The 25,131-nt window shown below is 36.4% G+C and overlaps 4 protein-coding genes across 8 annotated transcripts; 2 read left to right on the top strand and 2 right to left on the bottom strand.

The window, feature by feature from the left end:
- The first annotated feature begins 245 nt into the window (after positions 1-245).
- LOC122135123 lies at positions 246-3,278 on the top strand. Its single transcript, XM_042713614.1, has 6 exons — positions 246-413; positions 718-1,038; positions 1,287-1,346; positions 2,212-2,271; positions 2,518-2,763; positions 2,881-3,278. The coding sequence occupies exons 1-6, from the start codon at positions 365-367 to the stop codon at positions 3,018-3,020; spliced, it is 876 nt and encodes a 291-aa protein (XP_042569548.1). The 5' UTR covers positions 246-364; the 3' UTR covers positions 3,021-3,278.
- A 346-nt stretch (positions 3,279-3,624) lies between these two features.
- LOC122135124 lies at positions 3,625-7,228 on the bottom strand. 4 transcript variants are annotated; one of them, XM_042713616.1, is made up of 8 exons: positions 6,874-7,228; positions 6,727-6,794; positions 6,362-6,643; positions 6,098-6,176; positions 5,828-5,957; positions 4,956-5,012; positions 4,124-4,193; positions 3,625-4,019 (listed from the first exon to the last, which is right to left on the bottom strand). In XM_042713616.1, exons 2-7 carry the CDS (start codon positions 6,767-6,769, stop codon positions 4,125-4,127), a joined length of 660 nt encoding a protein of 219 aa, XP_042569550.1. In that variant the 5' UTR covers positions 6,770-6,794; positions 6,874-7,228; the 3' UTR covers positions 3,625-4,019; position 4,124. The 4 variants fall into 4 exon arrangements, with proteins under 4 accessions (XP_042569550.1, XP_042569549.1, XP_042569551.1 ...); XM_042713615.1 differs by lacking the exon at positions 6,874-7,228 and having other exon boundaries at positions 6,727-6,862; XM_042713617.1 differs by lacking the exons at positions 4,956-5,012; positions 6,874-7,228 and having other exon boundaries at positions 6,727-6,862.
- A 920-nt stretch (positions 7,229-8,148) lies between these two features.
- On the bottom strand, positions 8,149-14,930 carry LOC109054536 (regulation of nuclear pre-mRNA domain-containing protein 1B-like). Of its 2 annotated transcripts, none has more exons than XM_042713612.1 (8): positions 14,675-14,930; positions 13,870-14,048; positions 12,842-12,971; positions 12,615-12,754; positions 12,126-12,247; positions 10,046-10,172; positions 9,789-9,964; positions 8,149-8,878 (listed from the first exon to the last, which is right to left on the bottom strand). In XM_042713612.1, the coding sequence occupies exons 2-8, from the start codon at positions 14,018-14,020 to the stop codon at positions 8,729-8,731; spliced, it is 996 nt and encodes a 331-aa protein (XP_042569546.1). In that variant the 5' UTR covers positions 14,021-14,048; positions 14,675-14,930; the 3' UTR covers positions 8,149-8,728. The 2 variants fall into 2 exon arrangements, with proteins under 2 accessions (XP_042569546.1, XP_042569547.1); XM_042713613.1 differs by having other exon boundaries at positions 12,126-12,244; positions 14,675-14,928.
- Positions 14,931-15,698: 768 nt separating this feature from the next.
- On the top strand, positions 15,699-24,781 carry LOC109054534 (TELO2-interacting protein 1 homolog). Its single transcript, XM_042713739.1, is given in 7 exon segments — positions 15,699-18,024; positions 18,141-18,299; positions 19,251-19,399; positions 19,505-19,645; positions 20,403-20,607; positions 22,872-22,959; positions 24,186-24,781. Coding segments are annotated over 7 exon segments (3,264 nt in total). The 3' UTR covers positions 24,382-24,781.
- Positions 24,782-25,131: the final 350 nt, after the last annotated feature.

The following is a 25,131-nucleotide window of genomic DNA, read 5'->3' as shown; positions in this document are numbered from 1 at the left end:
TGTCCACGTCTGCACCTACTGCACATAATTTGAAGTCTCTTGAATTTAAACACATGCACATGTAAAGATACTCTAACTGGGCAGTTTCTGGCATTTTTGTCTCGCTGATGTTCAGAAACTTTATAAAAGTATGACTTTATAGTCTCAATCACTGAGAGGTCAAGAAGAGGGAAAAGCTGTGATTAATTGTTCATTGTTGGTTTTGGTGCCATCTAGTGGTACAGCTGACGTCATTGCCAGTGTGTCACTTCCTGATAAAAGTCAGAGACTGAATCTTCACTGAATGTTCATCAGATCATCTCGGGCTTCAGGTGCTTCATCAAGAGAAACAACAGCTCTTATATCATCTGATAATTTTTTTTAAATGTCCATCAGCATGTGGTTTTTCATTGTATTTTTAATCAGTATGGAGGGTAAGATAAACCTTTTAAATATATTTTCTTTTCTCAAGCAAAATATTGTTGTAGTGGTTGTGGTCAATAGTCAAGGTGCTTACTAGAACATTGTTAATAGTTTGTAGTCAATGCTGAATTAATTTCCAAACAATGCCACATTTCAAGTCTCAAAGTGTTTCTGGCATCTTAGCAAACTTACTTCATTTAGATTTCAGAAGTCCAGAATTTTATATCATAGTGTGTTTTCTAGATATTCTTGACTTTGTAGTTTGATCAAACTCTCCATATAACCGCTGTTTAACCCTCATTCATGTTGTTTCAGATCTGGTGAATGGTGGATGGGATGAGTTAAAGACAGTGATGGAGAGAGAGGCTCTGACTTTGCAAACAGGAATACCTGAACTCAGAGGAGATGATGAGACAATGTGGCTGTTTACAGCCGGCAGCCAAACCACCCGAATAGCACAGATGTACCGTAGTAAAGTGTGGATTCATAAGAGACTGGCTGACAGATTGCAGCTTGACCATCAGACAGGATCACTGACCATCTGGAACATCAGTGTCAGTGAATCTGGACTTTATAAGCTTGCTCTCACCATCAACGATTTAATCTCTAGGAAAACATTCAGAGTCGACGTATATGGTAAGTTTTAGCTACAGCCTTTACTAAACAAAATACAACTGTCTCACATTCTGTAATGTTAGTCTTGAGTGTTAAAAACCTAAGAATGTTTCTGACACTTAATTTAACCTCTGTAAGCCTTCAAAGCTACTTTCAGCTTCTTAAAGTAAAGCAGGTCCTAAGATTACTTTTATTTTTTTTTATAGATATCAGGCCAAATTCCACTGTGACTTAAAATTACTATTTTCTTGTGTTGTGTTCCTCTAAAGCACCGGTTTCTGTTCCTGTCATTAGTGGTGGCTTATTGGGCAGTGCAAACCACGTTCAAGGTAAGTCCCCATATGTTTTGGGGTCCAAGCATTGAAGATTCCACAACTTTATTGTATATGTCTGATATGTGTGCACAAGCATAATTCAGTTATTCAGAGTAGCCTAATTAAACTTAACCATTCAAAAAATAAAATATTTTTTAAAAAGTCCTGTAATATTCAGTTTTGTTAAAATACACTAAAATTCAGATTTACACAATTCAAATTTTAAAAAGAAAAACACCAACTCATATCATTCACTTAAAGGAGCCGAGTCATAAAGCCAACTCTTTCCTGAAGGATTTGTCACTAGACCTTTCTAGCCGCTCCAGCAAAGGAGCAACCTTGAAAAAACTATCGGTACAGTTTATTTTCCTATCTTTCTTTTTTTTCTGCCGATAACCGATCCCAGATAGCAAAATGACTGTTATTGTTGCTATCTGGAATTGTTCCAGCAATTGTTCGACCTCTAAACTCTGATATTGATAATGTAAACGTGAAGTGATTGTAACAACTCAAAATCAACTGATATATGGACATCATTTTTGAATTCAAATACAAAATAATTAAAATACGTAGCACATTAAAAAAATATCGAGTAAATATTGTGCACGCTTGTTGAGGTAACTGCAGCTGTTTTTCATGTTGATCAATGAGTCTTCAGGAAAGAATCATCATACATTCACTAAAACCTCTCATTTTCTTACGGAAAACATTTTTATAAAGAAAATATGTCTTAATATAATTTATCTTAAGAAATGTCTTAACTTCTTTTGTAAAAAATTTTTTTTGTTAATCTGTCCAAGATTTTATATGAGACCAGATCCCAATATGTCTTGAAATTGCCATCTCTGATGTTATTTCTATGTGTTTTGTTGTCATAAAGCACTGGTTTCTGTGCCTGTCATCACTGGTGGCTCATTGTTCAGTGCAAACCATGCTGAAGGTCAGTCTCATCTGTATTCTCATATATTTATTTAAACGTATCTTAGCACTAACATGCAAAGAAGATAAAACTTTGATGCACAGATGTTACTATAAAGCCTGTATCATATTTGATATGCATACATATACTACATCTTCTCTTGTCTGATTGATAGTTACAAAAGGTTAAATTTCAAGCTATAAAATTATATAATTATAATTTTGGCCATATAAAACAACAGTTTGGGGCATTTCATTTTTTTTCCAGAATTTCCAAATAGAGATTTCTGCTCTGTGTTCTGCTCTGTGAAGAATGATCGAGACGTGTCTATCTCGTGGTATAAAGGGAGTGAAAAAGTGAATCAGAACAGCAATTCTGATCTCAGCATCAACCTCAGTTTACCATTAGAGCTTCATTATAATGATCCAGAGACCTACAGCTGCACGGCTGTGAATCCAGTGAGCAATAAGAGCGTCCGTTTTCACAAGAAACAGATCTGCCCACCACAGGAAGGTACAAGAAATACTACCTTTAAAACTCTCTTCCTGCCACAATAACCTCTGTGCACAATTTTCACAAAGACATTAAATTGCACAGAAGATGTTTATGAATAAGTCTCTTCTCTTTCAGATTGTCTGGATCACTGTGGCATCACTGAGGCTCTGGTTTGTCTGGTTCTGTCTGGTCTGGTGGGAATCACTGCTGTTGGATTTCTTATTGAACATTTGAGGTTCTGCTCATCTCAGAAAAGAGCAGCTTCTTCTGTGTGATGATACTTTTGTGAGACCAAACAAACATGTCATAATAGCATATGGGGCTTTAGTGACGAGTCAAGTCACCTATATTTGTATAACGCTTTATACAGTACTGGTTGTCTCAACGCAACTTTACAGTGTCAAACAGGAAAATAGTTTGTCAAGAATGCAAGACGAAAATAAGAGTAATTTTTTCAGCTACAAGTCTATTACTGTATATCAGAGTTATCCTAGAATTCACAAAGTTAAAAAAAAAAAAAAAAAAAAAAAAAAAAAAAAAAAAAAAAAAAAAAGCAGTTCAATGAAATTAAAACCCTTAAAATGAAAAAGCAGTGCCAGTGGAGCAGGAAAGTGGTCTAGTGGTTTGTATTCTCCAGTGGCATGCAATGGTAAAAAAACAATACTAACAATTAAATGCGTTTTATTTAAGCCTTTTACCAGTAAATATTTGTTATTTTTGCAGAATCTTTAACATTTGTACCACAATAAAACAAGTTTATCACACCTGCAACTTTCATAGTAAAATAATTAAATTTTCTTGAGAATGTGAATATCTAGTCCGTATATCAAGTCAATCATCCAACAAAAAAAAACGAAAAACAAGATTTTTCTTCAATAATTTTTATTTTACAATAAAAATGTGCAAGCGTTAAGTTAACATTAAAATAATTTAGATCAAACTAAAATACAGAATATTTATAAATATATTTTAAGCAGCACTTCTTCAATACCTACTGTGGTCTTTGTGTCACCCAGTGAGGAAGCCAAAGGTGACCCTGTTCTAGAAGAACTTTTGAGGCTTCTGGTAGGTTTAGGCACATCCATAGGATCTGACCCAACAGTGTGGCACAGACTTTGATAGCCGAGTACAGGTGGGATGTCCTCTCATGCAGACCTCTACAATAAGACAATGGTCTGTTGACGGCCTTGTATGCCAGGATGTCACTTAACTATTGCACATATTTGAGCTGTGGCAGAAGAGACCTCCTTCATGTTGTATGTTTTTCTTATTACCTGTAAAGACATTAATAACATTAAATTTCACCTGAATTAGTGTGCAACAAAGACGAATGCTTTATGATAAAACGATCACAATACAATGTAAATGTCTGACATACTTTACACTATGTTTGTTGATTTAAGGGACTTCTCTTCCAACTCAATGTCCTGCTCTTTTTTAGTAGTCCTCTGCAAGTGAATACAGAAACAATATTTTAAATAAAATTAAAATAAAAAATAATCTCTGCATCATTCAGCAAAAAAAAAAAAAAAAAAAAAAAAAAAAAAAAAATCTTAATAATTTCATGTATTTTGCAAAGCACTTTGTATAATAGGTGCTATACAGCTTTGGTGTATAAAATACCACAAACTGAATGCTGGATTATGACTGCCTCTCCAATTTGCCAAATAGGATCAGATTTTGCATAATGACTTCCTTGAAGTGACCGTCAAAGTATATATGTTGCTTAAGGCCTTGTGGAAAGACCCTTTGTAAAGGGATATATTTGCTCACTTCCATTTACAATGTCCTCTTCCCACTGTGCCCTTCAAAAGGTGCAAAAACTGGCCCTTACTTTACATAAATGACTATTTCAAGGTCAGTATCATGTTACAGCTCCATAAAGCCAAACCAAAAATTGGCCAAACAGAAAGTTCATTAACATAGTCTTGTGATGTTCTCATATTATATTATATTATATTATATTATATATATATATAATTCATTTGCAATGGCAATTAAACACAAATTTTGTCAAAAACAAAACACTAAAAGGGTTAAAAATGGGCAATTAAACACTTTTCACAATATGCACAAGCATTCCATTCTCATGAAAATAGTTGGTGAGGAAGAAACATCTAAAAATCATAATGTCAGAGCCGTAGCCTTGGCTTGAGGCAGTTTTCTGACGTGAAAAAAAAAAAAACCTTAATTTGCATAATAACACTTACATTGATAGATTGTTGACGACAAAAGATGTGACGAATTACTTTCCTGAAGCACCTCACCTGCAAATTTAAAAATATCTTATGTTTAAAAAAAAAAAAAAATTACTAAAAATCTGATTTAGTTGTTGATCTCTTGCATAATCACAAATGTTCTTATGCATCTCAAACTTGCAGTTGTTCTCTTTTCAGTGCTCAGGAAAATGAACATTGTGTCTTTTTAAGTGTTTGAGGTTTATTTGCTTGACCTCAACTATAATACAAGATCTCAGATCTCCTGAGATCCTTAAAAAAAAAAAAAAAAAAAAAAAAAAAAAAAAAAAAAAAAAAAAAAAAAAAAGACCATTCTCTCATCAATTACTCGCCCTCATGTCATTCCAAACCTGTATGACTCTAACAAAAAAATAGTCTACTCAACTTGTGAAATATATTCCTAGTCTTCTGAATCCTTTCTCATGTCCTATGACCAATCGCCAATCTTTGAATGGGCCTACATGCAAAAGGAATTTGGGTGCTATAGCAACGGGGAAATAACTTAAAATTCCATCCATTTCCGCATGTAAAGCTGATATGACTTCTGAAGACCTGGAATATGGCACAAGGTTTTACTGGGGAATTATCATGGTATATTAAAGGCACTTTTGTTGTTCTTTTTAAAGACTGGCAGTTGGGGTCCCTGATCCACATTAATATGCAAAAAGCAAACCTGACATTCACACTGTTTTGTTGGTCACAGAAAAAAAAAAAAAAAAATAGTCATGCAGGTTAAGAACAACTTAAGAGTGAGTAAAAGATGATAATTTTCATTTTTAAGTGAACTATTCCTTTATTAAAGCTCTTCACCAACAAAGATTTTATTTGCCTCTGAAAATACTTACCTTCTTGTAACAGATGCAAAGCACGATGATCAGCCCGATGATGATCAGCCCAATGAAGCACAAAGTGACCCCAGCAGCAATAGACTCTGAATGTGACTTGTCTGGACTGGTAGAAGTGCTGGCAGGTTCTTTAAAGAACAAAAGGAACAAAAACAAGACTAACTAGAAAAACAGTAACACTCCATTTGTTCATTGTCATCAATGTAACTAGTAGCATAAATGATTGGCACAGTGACCCCAGCTGCAAAAGGCTCTGAATGTGACTTGTCTGGACTGGTAGAAGTGTTGGTGGATGCTGAAGTTGCTGAAGTGCTTGTAAGTCCTGGACTAGGCGAAGTGCTAGTAGCTTCTTCAAAGAACAAGAACAAAGTGTTTGTAAAAATGAATGCAAGGAAATCAGTCTGCTCGGTGTGGTAGTAAATAAATAACATTTGGTCATTTTCAGCTGCCACCTTGACAAAAGTTATTAACAAATTTATCAGTGAAATGCACTAAAGAATCAAAAAGAAATGGAAGAATCTTTATATTACTCACGGTTGCACGTCACGTTGACAGTAACATTCTCCCCAAATTCTTTGCCATCGATGTAACCCCGTGCTTCGCAGGACCATGAATCATAGGAGCAGTTGGTGATGGTTAGGCATACTCTCTCCCTGTCCTTTTCCAGCGAGACTCCGGGCTTGCTCATGTTTCGACAGCTCTGATCAGGATCACAGTGCTGTGCGATCAGGGTGTTGTTACAGCTGACTTTAACTTGACCGGCGTTCACCCACTGGAGAGAGCATCGACGAAACTCTGGCGACATCTCAGCTGCACCTGTCAGATGTATTTACACTTTTAATAATTACCGAATAGACTTACACTTAGATCCAGAACTGTATCAACTACTAAATACTTACTGGCGCTGATGAGAGAGAAAATAACTAGCAGAAAGAGGCACATCTTCGATGCTGTCACGCCCGGGTTACTGTACAGAAGCGTGTGTAACATGTTACCTCCGCGGAGTTTGCGCAAATGAAAAAAAACACCCACTGACGTCACTTTACCTTTCGCTAGGTGACCCCGGACGTTGCGTTGCAGACTACTATAAAACAGCTCTGAAATTGTTTTCTTTGATTCGGTTTTTTTTTTTTTTTATATTGTTTTACAATATACGAACTAAGTTTTTTTATACAACAAATCAATCTAGCGACGTGTTCTTATCGAGGAAAGACACTGCGAGGGTCCCAGAGGCGACAAAGGACGGGCAAGAAAGTTCGAGAAGAAACTTGTGTCATCAGATTTTGCTACCTCCCATTAAAACAGATGGTAGCATAATTCGATAGCGAAAAATGCTACCTATCAGATTTTGCTTAGCAACGTTCATTAATGCTGTCACGTAACAAATATAAAATTAAATGAATAGCTAATTACAACATTGAAATAAATGTGTAAAGACTACACAAATATTATAAATCGCAAATCTATATCATTGGGATAATGTAAAAAAAAAAATTCTTAAAAAGTGCACATTTCTTTTATCTATTATATTATATGTAGTTTTGTTCGCTTGGCTGTTTCCTTATAAAAGGCAAGAAATTTGTCAAGTTTTTCGGCAGGTGTCTTTTTAAATTATATGATGTCATTACGTTGCCGTCTGCCGCCAGCCAATCGCTGCATTGCTGATCGTGGTCTTGATACTTAGCACCTTTTAAACCAACCCATGAATGCGCAATTATCTCAGATAATTTAATCCAGCCATACCAATCCTCAACAACAGGTGCATTTGAAGAACCGAATTAGCCAGGTCCTGATTAGTGTGATGATATCATCTTGGATGTAATAAGTGACGTACGAAGAACGGACCCTGAGCTCAGAAAATGAAGTAAACAGTAGGTTATCTAGAGAAGTTTGTTTAGAATGGGGCGTTATTTTAGATAAAATGGGCACAGAGATGACTTCTCACTTCATCTGTGTGTTAGATTTGAAACAATAAATGAAGATAATTCATCTTCCATGAACAGGCAGTGTATCACCATCACTGTATGGAGAGTCCTTTAAAAAATGTGATTTTCCTGAACTGTATAAATCGGTTCTCCCAAAGAGAAACGCAAAACTATAACATTCTTCACTACATTTTACTCTATATTTATTTTTATCATCAACATCATCAAAAACAACACAAACACGCAGTTCACTCATCTACAAACATAAGAAACGTATTGAACAGAGTTTGGCCACTTAATATTTCCACGCTTCACATATTCTCATTTACATGTCACTCTGATAATACAGCAATCCATTCAAATCAAATCCCAAGGATCCACTAATATCAAAAATCATTTTGTTGCTGAAGTCATATTTAATGAGAGACACTAAACATACAGGGACCACAGAAGAGAATACGATTGATCACACTGTATTCTTCTCACAAATATCAGCAAATCTGTTGTATTTATCATCAAAATAATTATTTGAAGAAAAACAGGTCAGGTTTGTAACCAAAATATATCACAGTTTGATAATGAGCACGAGTTTCTGATTAATATCTCTTGATATCACGAACTCAGTCATTAGCAGTGAAGTGTTTAAAACTGAATCCTCATGTTTAGTTTCTTCCAAAAACCAAAATGAAGCGAAATTAAACTCTTGAGCAGTAAAACTAAAAACCTACAGGTATAAGACAAAGCAAAAGGGAGTTGCCTTCCACAGCAAAGTCACATCAAAACAAAATCTCCGGTTTAATGACGTATCGACTGGCGGGTTTGATCTCCGTGAGGTTTAGCTGACATGAGAACTAATGAAAAACAAAGCTGAGCTGGTGACGGCGGATCTTCATCACTCGCTCCTTTACTGATGTTACTGTCAGTGAGGAGGAACCCAGTGTCTGATCGCACAGGACTAAGAGTCTCAGAGAGATGTTCAGTCAGTGGAAAACAGATCTCCAGCAGACGGGAGAGGGGCGAGACCGCCGGTGACGTTCGGGAGAAGAGAAAGGTCTGGAAGACTCTGGATGTGAGACTTGAGCTCCTTCCTCACTTGTGTGACGCGAGCCAGTTTCTGCTTGTACTCCTGCAAGAACACCAGATGATCAACGAATGACTGAATCGATCAGACAACCATACAAAAGTCTGGGGTCATGTGTGACAGTATAGACATATTGTTCAAAAAAAAAATTCTATTTCAAATAAATGCTGCTCTTTTGAATGCTGAATCCTGAAAAATAAAATGCATAAATGCAACTTCCACAAAAATATTTAACTCTTTTCAACATTGATAATAATCGGAAATGTTTCTTGATTTCGGAAGATCATGTGACACTGAAGACTGGAGTAATGATGCTGAAAATTCAGGAATAAATTATATTTTGAAATTGTAGTAACAGTTCATAATATTACTGTTTTTAATGTATTTCTGATCAAATAAATGCAGCCTTGGTGAGCAGAAGAGATTTGTTTCAAAAACATTAAAAAATCTAATTTCAGACCCATAAAGGTCATTTAAGTAATGCATTTTTTTAGTCTTTCCAAATGTGTGTGATTTACCTTCTTACATTAAAAACAAAAGGAAATGTTTAACAGTAGCTTGTTTTCAAGCTCTAAAATGGATAAAAAGTACCATAAAAGTATGAAAAGTATCCCAAAAGTTGTCCATATGACTTGGATGTATATTCAAAGTCTTCTGAAACCAAGACAGCTTTAAGTTGTGTTCAAGTTTAATTCCTCACATAAGTTTAAAGCACAATTATGATTTACCAGGGAATAATGATTTACTTTTGGTCTTTTTTTGGCACATAAAGCAATCGGATGATTTCTAAAAACCTGAATACAGTGTGTAAACCACATAGACTACTCTTTGTTGCTTGAAGGTAAAAATCAGATCCACTTTCATTATATTGAAAACATCCGCTCTGTTATTCTGCAGAAATTCAAAGGGGTTTAGAAAGACACGAGGAGTGGATGATGACAGGTTAGTCTCGTACCTCCAGCTTCCTCTCCCTCTCGTTGAGCGCATCTCTCTGGCTCTGGATGTATTCGGTCAGCATGCGGGCCAGCTGTCTCCGGTCCTCTAACTCAGCGGCCAGGCGTCCGTTATACTCGGCCAGCAGCAGACAGGCCTCGTCCACCGTCTTCGACAGCTTATCTGCCGCCTGTTTATCTGCAGAGGACACAACATGAAGCGCTTCATCAGAAAACCACTTCCTGTTAGAGAGGCCTACGTTTCTCCTGCGAGACTCACCTGTGATCTTCTCTAGAAGAGAAACGTCCTGCACTTCCTGTGGAAGGGATGCGATCTTCTGTCTCACGGCAGCATCACCGGACGCAGCGTTCTCTAGATCCTGCAGCGCTTTCACCAGCTCCTCCGTCTGAGGATCAGTCACACACCAGCTTTCTTATAAGTCAGCTTCTTAGAAATCATATTGGTAGTTGCTTTGAAACGTCAAACAATATCTTGCAATGTGATGTTGAATCAACTAACCAAGCTTTTTATATAAACATTATATTACATACATAATATCATAATTTTATAAATGTATCATATTATTAATGTAAATGTTCCTTTCCTACCATGAGTTCCTTAAATTTGGGTAAATGCCATTTATTCAAACAAGTGTGATTCTTACCCATGATTGTTGATATTGATTGTTATCATTTTTATTTAAAGATAAGCTCTTAGATTTAGAATTAATATGTATTCATATGTATATTTATATATATTAGGGCTTGCATAGACTAGTCGAGTAGTCGAGTAATTGACTACTTCAACAACTAGTCGAGCGCTGTCGGAAACAATCGACTACTCAAGCATGCATTAACCATAATGCATACAAAGTGTTTGCAAGTACAACGTGAATGTTAGGATTACAATATTGTGTGTAGCTGTTACTTTCTATAACTTTATCTATGTTGCATGTAAAATTTAATTATGTAATGTAATAATTAGGGATGTGCCCGAAGCAGAATACTTTATTCAGAATGGCACGGATGATGGCTTCAAAAACTGACAAGGAATAATTCTGCCTGAATATTCGGCTGAAGCTGGCACAGTCTGCTGTTTGCTAGATAACAGTTGAGCCAGAGGATCAGCGCAATATTATACACAGACCTCTAAAGTCACACAATAATGAGTGTGAAGTGAATGAATGTAAACTTTATGAATGAAAAGATTGCGAATCAAACACCGCATTGCTGTTGCCTCTCCGTGCATCTATCAGAAAGCAGAGCTTGGCAGGAGTAATATCACCTATAATAATACATCATACACATTCTATTATTAGTATATATTTAAAAGGCAATGATTTAAACCTTAGGCTACGATATGAAACGAATGAATAGAATAAGCACAGCGCGCTCACCAATCAAACAGCCGCATTGCACGTCTCAGTCTCTCCAAAACCAAACCAGTTCTCTCTCAAGAGTAGGCTAATAATCAACTTAGAAACAGATACATTTTCTACTTGGCCTACAGGTACATGTTTGCATCTTTATATTTTGCTTGTTTGCGTGGCACATTTGTTTAGTGAAGTTCACAAAAAGACTCGCTTAAAGGGTTCAGCATAATGAAAATGTGTGCGTTGAATTAATTCAGTCGTGTTCAAATGATCACTAAACATTTGTCATGACATCTCTCTGCTTACATTATAAATATATTCTTAGAAATTAATAATTATTTTAGTTTAACACGGCACAGGCCTACTTGTTCAGTGATAACTATGAAAAAAAGATCGGTCTTATCAAGTAACTGTACGACGTTTTATCCGAATGCAGATACAAATAATTTTGTGATTGTACAGATACAAATACTGGCTGTTACATGAAAATTTAAATATATAATGTCATAATTAGAAAGTTTTGACAATTTCCATATGTAATTGTTACATTAGGCTATGAATTACCGTTTTTAAACTTTTTTGACTTCATTAGTCAATTTTCAATGGTCCTGCAAAGTGAAAAATGAACTGAAAGAAATGAAAATACATTTTTTTTCAGATCAAGAATTACATGTTAAGCAGCTTTAGCAGTGTCTCTGAATATGTTTTAAACATTTTAATTTAATTCTGTTATTATAGACCTTTTTATTTTATATTATACATGGAACTTTAGTATTTTTATTTAATATTTCAATGTATTTCACACTGCAAAAGCATTTAAAATGGACTAATAAAGTCAAAAAAGTTTTAAAAAGGTGCTTAAAAAAACAAAAAACAGACAAATGCTAAATCTAGAATCCTGATTTTGAATAGAAATGCTATAATAACAACCAGTATCAAGAACCAAAGCTTATAATCAGGATTCTTTCGAGTAAATGTCATTCGTACCAGTTGTGGAGCAGCTGCGTCCGTCTCCTGGGGTGAATAGTGACCTCTGTAATCATCATCTTCCTCCTCCTCTTCCTCCTGGACCTTCTGGTAGCTTCTCTTTAAATTTTTTCTATCATCTGCTACAAAACAGCATGCAGCTTTTACTTCACTTTACTTTCGAAAAGAGATGATTCACTTCATGCATTCTACAAGCCAAGACGAGACCGTTAACAAACATGCAATCTGGGGAAAACAATGCCTGATGAAGGTGGCATGACCAAACCGTTGTATTAAAATAACATTCGCTAGCTATAGTAGAAAACTGAAATTACGCAAAGGAAGCCTGGGAATGATGTAGTGATGAAAACATAACAGACAAAGGAAAGAACTCTCATATTGAGCTTCTTTATCAAGCTCTGATCACTCTGGACATCATATAGCAACTTCATCAGATGCATCTTGGGAAGTTTTTAGAGCTTTTACACTATATGTAAGTATTACACGGACCTGCGGGCTTGTGTTTGGGACTGTCTGAGTCCTCGATAGCTAGTTTGAGCTGCTGGATGAAGTCTGCACGGTAGAGGTTTCTCTCCTGCCAGATGTTCAGCAACCTCTCCATCTGCTTCTTAGAACCATCATCTCCGTCTCTGCCAGAGAAAGACACAGAATATGTGTGAGACGGGACAACTTCATACTACTGAACGCATGAAGCATATATATGAAGGTGTGTTTACCTGGCCACGTGTGAGCAGGCATCAACCAGGACACCCTCAAAGTCTTTAGTGAACTCGGGACCCTTTTTCTTACTGTTCTGGATCACGTCGTTAGCCAGATACAGGAACGTCAACTTCCTGCTGCGTTTCGCTGAACAACAAACACATTTAATTATTATTAACTTTAATACAAATCTTTTTTGTGTGTGTTTCAGTTTTAATGTTTGATCATTTCAGTCATCTCTGAAGGTTAACCTTCAATCAAGATGCCTTGTGCAAACTTCACTTAGACGAGTAAAGTTTGGTCTTACGTTCCTCGACTGACCCACCAAATCTGTTTGTTCCCTTTAAAGGAATAGTTCAGCTTAAAATAAAAGTGTGCTCACCCTCAGGTCATCCAAGATGAATTTGAGTGTGTTTCTTTATCAGGTTTGTAGAAATGCAGCATTGCATCAGTGTCTCATCAATGGATGCTCTGCAGTGAATGGGTGCCGTCAGAATGAGAGTCCAAACAGCTGATAAAAACATCACAATAATCCACAGCACTCCAGTCCATCAGTTAATGTCCACAATAAGTGAAAAAGTCCATCCCCCGTTGTGTCTCACATCAAAATCCAGCCACATATTTGTTTACAACTGTTTTTTGCCGGATCTGCATTTTTCTCTCTTGATTCAGACGAGGAAGTGTTGTTTTGGATGATGAACTGCATTTAGCAGGAAGCAACAGTCTGAAGTAAAAAATGTTTTAATGATGGATTTGTTTCTTACAAACACGCAGGTTTTAGCTCCAAGTGGACTGGAGTGCTGTGGATTACTTGTGGATTATTATTTATCAGTCTCTCATTCTGACGGCACCCATTCACTGCAGAGCATCCATTGCTGAGACACTGATGCAATGCTACATTTCTCCAAATCTGATGAAGAAACACACTCAAATACATCTTTGATGACCTGAGAGTGAGCACATTTTTGTTAAATTTTCACTATTCCCTCCTTCTGAACCCAAAACTGCAGCTGCTAACCGATCAGCAGCCGTAAAACTCTCTCACCTTTCTTCAGTTCTCTGTGCCACACACGCACGATGAAGGACGCATGTTTGCGGTGATGAATGATCCACAGAGACAGAGTCTGAACGCTCTGCTGGGAGTTACTCAGTTCAGACAGCTTCTTCTCCAGCGCAGACTCGGAGAAAGACGACATGCTGACCGCGCTCTCTCACCAAACAACTCTAACGAGACACAACAGATTCAAAACTCTGAAAGGTCTGAGTTGCACTTTACTTAAGAAACTTAAAGTTGATAGATAGATATTTCTTATATCATATTATAGCTTATACATGGAATATTTATGTTTATTTTATTTTTTCACACTGCAGGACCATTTAAATTGGACTACTGAAAAAAAAATAAAAAGTTAAAAAAAATGTTCTAAAATTAAAACACACATTCTCTCATACTACCTTATATAAATTTTAATCTGGAAGCTCGATATTAAATAAAAATGCAATAATAATAAATTTTATTAACTAACTTATCACATACATACACATTATATATGAAACATTGTTGTGTGACATCCTATATAACATATTAAACTACTTTCAAATGCATTTAGCTTATTTGTGAATAATTATTATGCATATAAGATAAGTTTCAGAGGACTAGGCCTACTTGCATTAAGAGAGACCACATGGAATATTTGTACTTTTAAAGACCAATATATAGTAAAACAAGGTACATATAATTAAAAATACACATGCATAATTTCCGGGACATGCAGTGAACATTAAGTAAAAGCAGTAATTAAGCGACAAATCAAGCAACAACTAAAAGATAAAGGTAAATAACGTCTCACCTGTCAGCAGTTTTTGTCGCCTAATCTGGATTTAACTTCAATATGGCAAAACGCACGCGGAAACCCCCGAAATACGAGCTACCGCGGGTCAAAAGGGTGGTTTCAGTCGAGATATTAATAAATCGAATTACTAAGATACACTCCGCGAGTATATTCCTCGAAACTTTTGCCTAATGTTTGAATAGGATGATATTTTGTTGCAAGTTGGTTGATAAACAAACGAGGGTCGCGTGCGTGACGTCATAGAGGCGCGACGGCATGCTGGATGTGTTTTTTGCAACAGTGTAATCTCTACAACATGAAATGAGTCGTTTTGAATAATAATAGCAGTCATTTTAAAGTGATATGTGTATTTTTTTTTTTTTTTTGTCTAAGAAACCCAGCCTTTGTTTGGTAGCAGGCATAGAGGATCTCCATCTGCACTGAATTTCTTAAATTTGTATTTATTGAAATGAAGCAGGAGTTTAATGTCATGATTATGAGCTTGAAAGTGCATATGTGCTGCTGCTGACATGACTTAGCTGAACTGAACCACTCAGAGTAAGTGTTATGGGGAATTTTAAGAGGAGGGGCTGTCAGTAAATATTCAATATACTCTTTCTCTCTTCCTATTTTAAAATGAAACTTGATACTAAAATCAAGTTGTTTTGTGATATTAAGGTTTTACATTTGCTGATTGGGCATCATCTTATTAATCATACACAGTAACAAGAGTGATATACATACACCTCACAGGAAATGTCATTTTTTAGTGTGATACGCACTTCATAGTTGGTAATTGTCAGACTCTTTCGTCAGTGTGTTTTGCCTGTTTGTATGTTTTAAGATAGCATATGTATACTAGTGAAATTAATTATCAGCAATATTACTTAAGAAGTTAGAAAGGGACCTATATCTATTGTGAAATGCATTAAATGCCAAAGGTTTTGTAAAATCAGTTAATATTGTTAGCTGTTTTTTGGGGGGGGAATTTTCTAAAAATCATATTTCAGAAGGTTAAATTGTTAAACCCCACTGAATAATAATGAAACAATATTCCTTCACAGATCTCCATACATGGATAATAGCTGAACGTCAGATCGAAGACCCAAAGATTGCATTTGCATATCTCCGCCCCTCCTGTGTCCTCCTGACCAAAGAACCTACGGCTGCTAACGTAGAAGCTCTTAGCGGTCATCTCCGCAGTGTGAGCGATGGAGCTCTCCAACAGCTCCAGGACTATGTTCTGTTTCCCCTCAGATTTGTCCTCAAAACCCCTGGTTCAAAGCGGGAGGGGCTCGTCCAGGCGGTGTTGGAAGTCATGACGTATGTGTTGGAGAACACTTGCGTCCAGAGTTGGGATTCTCTGCGGGATCTTTTCTCCGAGCTCTGCCTTTGTCTTTGTTCCCCAAAAGACCCGGGAAAACCCGCCACGACCTCTGAGGAACTAAAGCTGGCCGTGCTCAGATGCCTGGACGCCCTCTTGCACTCTGTCTACGGTGACATTGTTAAACTCTATGAGCCAAGCATGTTGCCTGGACTTGGAGCCGCTGTGTCGCTTCTTCTGGCACTCGGATAGCATTAAAAGGCCAGAGGAGTTCAAATGGCTTCCCTGAAATGTCTCCTTTCTTTGTTTCAGCAGTGCAACTGCAAAGAGGAACACGTTGAGCCAAGACAGGATGAGAGGTATCTGCTCGGACGTACCTTGGCTACGTTTTTACCTGCGATTTCCCGAGCCCTGAGTCTCATAATAAGTGGAGATGTAAGACAAGGCCATGCGGTTACAGTGAAGGCCATGAGGGTTTGGTACAAGGTAGTTGGTCTGGTGATGGCCGATGAGCAGCTTCAGAAAACTGACAATGATGTGGCAGCTGGAGATCTGGGGAGGGTTGGGGAGCTTGTTGTAAAGAGGACTCCATCCTGGTGCAAAGCCACATCCCAGCGGCTTGCTTTGGTCTTACAGAAGATCATTTCTTGCACTTCTTCCCACCCGCACTGGAGAGTCAGGCTGGAGTTGGTCAATCTATCCCATTTCCTCCTTTCTCAATGCAGCCAGTCTGTGGGTGAATGTGTTGGTCCTCTTCTGGAAGCATTGGTAGGTGCCATCAACGATGAGGAGCCTGATGTTAAGCGCAGGTGCAATGCAGCACTGGATGAGGTGGCACAAAAAGGTCAAACCAATGGTGGGCAGGACTTTACTGACGTTCTATCTGAAAACCTTCACAGCTTGGCGTCATCCTTACCTAGACTCATGAGAACGTCTGACGATCAACACAAGCTCTTTGTTCTTAACGTGTTCCTTGGGTACCTCAAGATTCTGGGACCCAAAGTGGATGCGGTACTAACTTCAGCAGTACATCTTGAGCGCATCTCCAAAGCATTGATGCAGGTGATGGAGCTGGACGTAATGGACGTGAAGATCATCGAGGAGAAGACTCTAACGTCTTCAACAAACCTGTGACCTGACATGCACCAAATCCCATCCCAGAGGAAATACTTCCTCTACTTCACAGAAGACAAGATATTCTCAGCACTCAGGAAGATCTGCCGCATGTTGGGATGCTACGGAAACCTCTACCTTCTTGTAGACCGATTCATGGAACTGTACAAGGAGTCTTCGGTTTACAGAAAGCAAGCTGCTTTGGTCCTCAACGAGGTCATTGTTGGTGCCGCAGGCATTGGCGTAGAAACTAACACTTCTAGAATTGACTGTTCAAGAGCAAACCACTCTAGAACAAGTCAAGAAGACTTGAAATCATCAATCATGTCCATCATCGAGGAGTACATCAGTTTGAGTAACTGGCATCTCCCTACAGTCTCAGAAGCCTTGGAAGGGAAACTTGAGTCTACAACCTCCTTGGTGTCCAATAATCCAGAACGAAACTGTCTGCAACTGCTTCCAGCTTCCAAATCTCCAATGCTCCACCAACTCAACAGCAACATCTGGCAAATCTGTATCCTGTTGGACGGCATCGGGGGCTTCGCCCGGTTAGGCACCGATTTCCATGTGCTTCTGATGACGACGCTATACCCTATGCTGGAGAAGGCCGGAGACGAGTCGCTTCTTGTCAGCCAAGCGGCTTTTAGCGCCACGTGTGACCTCTGCAAGGCTTGTGATTACAATTCACCCAAGGAGCTGGTCATCAAGAACTCAGACTACCTTCTCAATGACGTTTCTCTAAACCTGGCCAGACCTAGCATTCACCCTCATGCTCCGCGAGTTCTTGCAGTCATGTTCGCTCACTCAGATGCCAGTCTGCTGCCTCCAGTGGCCGATGTGGTGCAGGACGTGTTAACGGCACTTGATCTCAGCTATGACCAGAGAGCGCCACAGTTCTGTAGTGTGCTACACTCCCTCATGAAAGCACTTGGTATGTCTTACTTTTCCTTTGTGTCCTTAACTATTATTTCTAACAATGTTACTCTTACGTATTAGTGGCTAAATGTATTTTTAGAGTTTGAAAAAGCCAATCATGTCTTACAACAGTGAGATGGTTCCCCGCAACTCTGGGACACCAGAAGACACCCAGCAAAGAGACCCAGAATAAAGAGTGTGTGAACTTGAGGCAGTTTCTCCTGGATTATAAGAAGCAGAAGGAGCTTGCAGAAGGCATTGGAGTAGAGGAGGAAGATCCTAACGATCTAGGTTTGTGATTTTGATTCATTTATGTTTGGCCTAAATGGAAATGCGGTTACACTTTCTAAGCTGTCAAGACTTATGATTTTTACCTGGTAGGTGATACAACTTTCAAGGGACTTCAGCCGCTACAAACCTGAATCCGTAATGTTTACTTGTGTACTTCATAAAATGTAATGAATTTTTTAGACCTTCATTTCCCAGGATGCATGATCTGTGTTGCCTTTCCTTGAAATTTAGTTCCATAAATTTCTATTCCTTTCATGAATGGGAGCCAGTTCTTTAATTCTGAATGTTGCATAACCTTGATATGTAGATACCAAAATACCTGGGAGTTTTTTGTTTTTTTTTTGGGCTAGTAAGCTAATTCTCCAAAAACACTTTCCAAGAACAACCTGCCAACTGCAGAGCAATCATTTAGAACATCATAGCAACCACAGCATGGGCGACTACCATATTTTCTTCAGCAAATACTTGAGCATTACAGTTCCTGCTTGTAATTTAATTATTGCACAGCAGACAACAGTAATGATCCAGTGAGTTGCTGCAGCATAAAATTAAAAAGTGTTGGAACTGTTACGTTAATTCTGCTGAAGGTTTCATCATGACCTGTAATAGATGTAGTGGGTTCCCCTGGAACAAGCTGCGGTAAGTGCTTTACACAAGGGTACAGAAGTAATAGAGCAGAGTTATGACGGCACAAGCGCCGTTTTTGGCTCATCTTCAATCCTCCACATGCTCAGACTTTCAACTCAAGGCTCAGATTTCTGATCATTAAACCAACACCACACAGAGCCAAATTCCCAGAGCGATCTGTTATTATGGCTTTCCTACTATCACACTGAAGGTTTGTAGCTGATTTGCAAGACACATTCAGCTGATGATCATGAGCATGCAGTTTAATGCACACGAAAGACGTGTCAAACTGTCAATTTGGTTTTTAAATTCTACTATCCACAGATGTTTCTCCACCAACTTCTGCTTCTGATGAGGACATGGATGGTCCTGCAGAGAAAAAGGCGCTTCCTCTTCATATCCAGATTGCAAAAGATGTGATGGAGAGATGCATCCACCTGCTCTCTGACCCCAACCTGGGAATCCGACTCAAGGTTGTAAAATCTCTTCTGTTGATGTATTATAGCTTCGGCATCGCTGCATGCCTGTTTCCTTTGAGAAGAGCACGTGTAAAGTCAAACATGCTTGTGGATTTTTAGGTGTTGGACATCTTGGAGTTGTGTGTGTGTGTTTTATGTGAGCGAGAGGACGAACTGCTTCCCATGGTGCACCGGTGCTGGCCTGCTCTCCTCCACCGTCTCACCAAGGATGACCCTCTCGCTGTACCACGAGCATTCAAGGTGAGATGATGTCATAGCAACCACTCTGAACGCCCTAGCAACAAGATAACAACATGCAAAAACACACCTTAGCAACCACGTCCATCCACAATATCCTAGCATTTTTAAATTATTTTAAAAGGATTCCATGGAAATTAAAAAAGCATTCAAAGTCATGGACATTTCTATAGTATAAACGCAATATTGTTGTTTAATGATTTGCATTAGAAAATCATTTATCTAATCATTTAAAACAATCATTTAATTAATATTAAATTGATAAAAAAAAAAAATTCAGTGAAGTGAAGCTTGCTAGCTATAGTGATGCCCGAATTATGAATTATTTGTTCTCTTGAGTTAGTTGAATTGGTCAAAGCACAAATTCTTCTAAAGGATTTTAGATTTTTATAATATTGTTAAAACTGATAAAAAACATCTATATCAAAAAAAAACCCTTTTTAGATCTCTATACACAAAAAAAAACCCAAAAAAAAAAAATAAATTTAAAAAAATACAGCAGCACAAGTGTTTTCAACATTAAAAATAATCATTGAGCAACAAATCAGCATATTAGAATGATTTCTAAAGATCATGTGACACTGAAGACTGGAGTAATGATGCTGAAAAATCAGCTGCGCAAAAAAGAAAAAAATATACAGATCAAACTGTCCAATTGTAATAATATTTCACAATGTTACAGTTTTACTGTATGTTTGGTCAAATAAATGCAGACTTGGTGAGCAAAAGATGTATAGTGTATATGGATCTCACTGTCCAGGTGTTGTGTGTTCTGGGCGAGTCGTGTGGTGATTTCCTGAGGACACGCTTGTCTAAGGAGGTTCTGCCCCATCTCACCTCGTCTCTGATGAAGCAGGCGGAGGTCAGCGCTCGCTCGGGACCCGTCTACACACACACACAGGCTTACAAACTCCAGCTCGCTGTGCTGCAGGGTCTCGGACCTCTGTGTGTGAAACTGCACCTGAGTAAGTCTCCACAAGTGGCCCATATGCATGCTAGAAATCTACTAGTATTTAATAATCAGTTATTAATGAGAAATCAATGAAAGTCAATAAGTGATTTGATATATTTTTATGCCAATTATTGTTTTGTTTAAATATGTGCTAAAAAAAACATAACATTTACTTAAAAGCTAAGCTAAATCTAACATTTCCACTCACACACAAAAATAAAAAAATATTAATTAAAATTAAAATTATAATTATAATTTAAATGCATACAGCATGTAAATACATGAATACAACACTGTTTTTATAGCTTAAAATGCAACACTAAATACTGATATTCATATACAATCAGCATAAACTACACAAATAAAAAAAATAAAAAAAATACTCATAAAAATTTAACAAATTTCCGAAAGTCACAGAGAAACACAATATTCAGCTAAAAATAATGTCAGACATAAATGTAGTACCTTATTTTAGGATCTGAACGATTTTTACTTGTAAAAGTGTGCTTGATATTTTACTTTAATAGTATTTTTCATTGCCTGCATAACCTTAAAGGACATGTCAATAGGAAAAAAATATTAAGATGGAAGCAGTCTTATTTAAATTTTTTAGTCATTATTAAAGTTTTTGTAAATATTTTGAATTGTTTTTATATAGTTTTCACTGTAATGTTAGTTATAGTCATTTTGTTTAGTGTTTTTGTAAATTTTGTAACAAGTTTTTGTTTTTAAAAATATCTATATACAGTATATATATATATATATATATATATATATATATATATATAAGATATTATATATATATATATATATATATATATATATATATCTATATATTATATTTATTACTTTATTTAATTTTTATTTTAGTACTACATGAAAACGATGAGAAATTATGTCTTGACTACCAGCTGAAATAAAATGTTCAAATTTTATTTCTTTAAGCATTTATTTTAAGTAAATAATTTTTATGGTTTTAGTTTTAGCTCACTATAATAACCCTGAATGGGATTTAAAAAAAAATAATTTCAATGCTTTTGCATTGGGTTACAAATAACTTTGTGCCTTCTTGAGAAACTTTGCATAAAGTGTTTGTGAGCGAATGCAATACTAGTGATGGAAATGATATGAAAATTTCAGTGTTTTTAAGCAAATGCACAGTTACTTGGGGGAACGGCAAATACAGATTCTGTGTTGTGAGCACAATCACCACTAGATGACAGACTCACATCAGGCTTGCATCACAGCTGCAGGAAATATAAAAAGTCAATCTCACTGTAAGCGATGAAGACGTGTTCCTGTTGATGTCACATCATCACAGCTCCAGCTGAAAGCCCCAGAGCTTTGCTCAGACACACACCATCCTGTGCTGCTCTGTTCATTCCTCTGGAGAAGCGCCGAGGGATTTTTTAGTCTTTCATATCAGTTGTTTTGGTTTTTTCTGATGTAATCCAGATGAGGTGAAACGGAAAAACCTCACATGCTGCATTCATCTCATGCATTCAGGCTCAATGCATGCAAATAATATTGACTATTGGCTGATAAAATTTCGTTTTCGATATTAGCCTCAAGTCTAGCGACATCTGGGAACCGTGTTACAAAGCAAACCATGAGAAATTTGAAGCCAGTGGTTTGTGAAATGCTGAAGTGATTTGTCATTTGATGTGGAGAAGATTCATCCGGAGAAACCGTTTGTGAGAGGAGGGAAATAGTGAATACTGATAGAGTTACCATGGTTATGAGAGACACCTGAGAGACAGACAGACAGACAGACAGACAGACATGAGAGGTCATGCTGTTTATGTCCCAGCTGGCTCTAGTGCTCTCTCTCAAATCATTTTCCCTCTTTATTATTCTCCATCCATCCTTCTTTTCTCTCTGTCTCTGGTCTCGCCGTCCCTCTGCATTCACCTCCATTTTTCTAGACTAATGAGGCTCTACATCAGGCTGCTTAATTAATTAATTAGGATAATGCTGCCATGGAGACTATTAGAATATATAATTAGAACATCTGTGGCCATTATGACGCAGGCGTTCACTGTGAATTTTAAGTCAACAGCAGTGAAATCACTGGAGAAATACAATAAGGTTTGTGGGAATAGAGAATTAGGACAGGTCTGTAATATAGTCTACAGAGTCTTAAACAGTATTTGAACACTTAAGTAATTTGCGTTTCACTATTCATTGTGTGTTTAATATTCACAGCTGATTTTCCTTCAGTTTTTATACGATGTTTGTGTTTGAGGACGAGGCTTTATTCTGAATGTGTGTTTGCAGTGGAGGCGGATCTGGATCGGGTGATTGACACCTGTCTTCAGTGCCTGAGCTGCCGACAGCCAATCAGACTCCAGGAGGCGTGTCTCAGGTAAAGCCCCACCCACCCCGAAACTGAAATGGAATATTTCTTTTATTTTTTTAAAATGGTCTTTTTCTTTTATCAAAGTGTATTTAAAATTCCTCAGCATTGTTTTTCTTTTATTAAAGTGACTCATTTTGAATTATAATTATTATTATTATTATTAAATGTATTATTATTGTAGATTCATTAACTGTCTGCTATATTTGGGGGTTAAACACATGTGGGTGGGGTCAAAGTATTATTATTGTAGATTCATTAACTGTCTGCTGTAATGTTTTGGTTTGCACTAATAAATGTATTATTATTGTAGATTCATTAACTGTCTGCTGTAATGTTTTGGTTTGCACTAAATCAGTATATCTACCAATATTTGGTCATATTGAGATTAGATCAACAGAAAGAGATTTGACCAATTTATGCCAGGCTGACTAATCAATTTGCCTATTCATAAATGATTAACAAGCATTGACAAAAAAACATTTAAATAAAATTTTTACATATGATGTAATTTATAATATATGCAATAATAATAATATTGCAATATTGTAGAATAATATGAACATTTATAGAATACTATTTTATTAATTATATATTCAATTTAATTATATTAATATATGTTATTAATATATTAATAAAATATTCTATAATAGAATATATATATATATATATATATATATATATTCTATATATATATATATAATATATATATATTATATATATATTTCTTTATTATATATATATATTATATATTATATATTATATATATATATTAATAGAAAAGAAAATAATCATTAAAATAAATAAAAATAAAATAAATTGTGTTGTGTGTGTATATATATTAAAAATATTTACAATTTAAAATATATATAGATATATATTCAGTGCTGGTAATTTCAGAATAGGCTAATTGATTAGGCAGTTTGAGTATATAGGCCTATAATGTTTTATATTTAATATATTCCTTATTTCTACATATATTTTACACACACACACATCATAATTCATCAGCCACAACAAACCCCCTCTTTAGATGACAGTCAAATCAAAGTTTTGTTATTCTGCTCTCTACATATCCGTCAGTCATTAAAATGCAAATGATCATAATTATATTACAAACTGACCATGCTCTAGTTCAGTTTATGTGCTGCTGTAAGTAGACAGTCCCATATCCCGCTGTAATAGTATGAATTACACTAATAGTTGTTTGTATTATCATGTTTTGTTCTGTGTAGTGTGTTCCGCTCGCTGATGGATCTGGACTGTGATCTGTGCTGGTTCAGTCTGAATGAGCTGTGCTGTCCCGTCACGTACGAGTCGCCTCACCCTCATCTGCTGCCTGTGACGCTGACCGGATCAGACGCGCCCACAAACCAGTTCACAGACAACATCCTCACATTACTGCAGGAGTTTGAAGAGGATGCCACATGACAGGGTTTCATACATCTGAACGCTAGATTTAAGATGACCAGTGTTTAAAGGATTCTGATCGACACGTTCGACTGGAAGAACTTTTGGAAGGTTCTATATAGGTTAATATAGGATCTTTCAGAATAATATTTTTTTTGTTTTGTTTTTTTGGATGACATTTGTGGCTAATATCAAATATTTCAGTTTTACTGTAGAAATTATGTGGCATTCTGGCAGAAAGCAATGAGTACCATAGTAGAGCTTTGTATGTGTTATGCCTGTTTGTACAATACAGTAAAGGTTATTTTACATTATATGCATTTTATTATTTTTAATAAATTCATCTCTGAATATTTTACATAAAAATTTTAACCATTCTGATAAACATACATCCTTTAAGCTGTACAGCTGAATACAATAGTTTTTTTCTTCATTTAATTTTATTTTGAAATAGATTTTGAAATTTATGAAGTTAAGTATTTTTAAATTACATACTTGAGTGTTTGATGTTTTTGTAAATATATTTTTAAATTTGACCTATTTGTTGATAGAATTTTTTTGGCTGATTAAAATATCAAATAATCATTTACTATATAGTATCATTATATAAATTAATTATTTTTAGATTCATAATTTGTAAATAAAATTATTAGTGCTAATTTTAATGTACACACAAGAGATGTTCTAGGTTGCCATGCATGGTTCTGGTCTAGTTGTGTGTTGTTGGTCGGATCTTCTGCTCTTGTTTCTTCTGTGACAGTCTAATAAATG

Source organism: Cyprinus carpio, chromosome A23 (genome assembly GCF_018340385.1).
Source record: "Cyprinus carpio isolate SPL01 chromosome A23, ASM1834038v1, whole genome shotgun sequence".
Lineage (NCBI taxonomy): Eukaryota > Metazoa > Chordata > Actinopteri > Cypriniformes > Cyprinidae > Cyprinus > Cyprinus carpio.
This window is presented reverse-complemented; position numbering and strand designations above follow the sequence as displayed.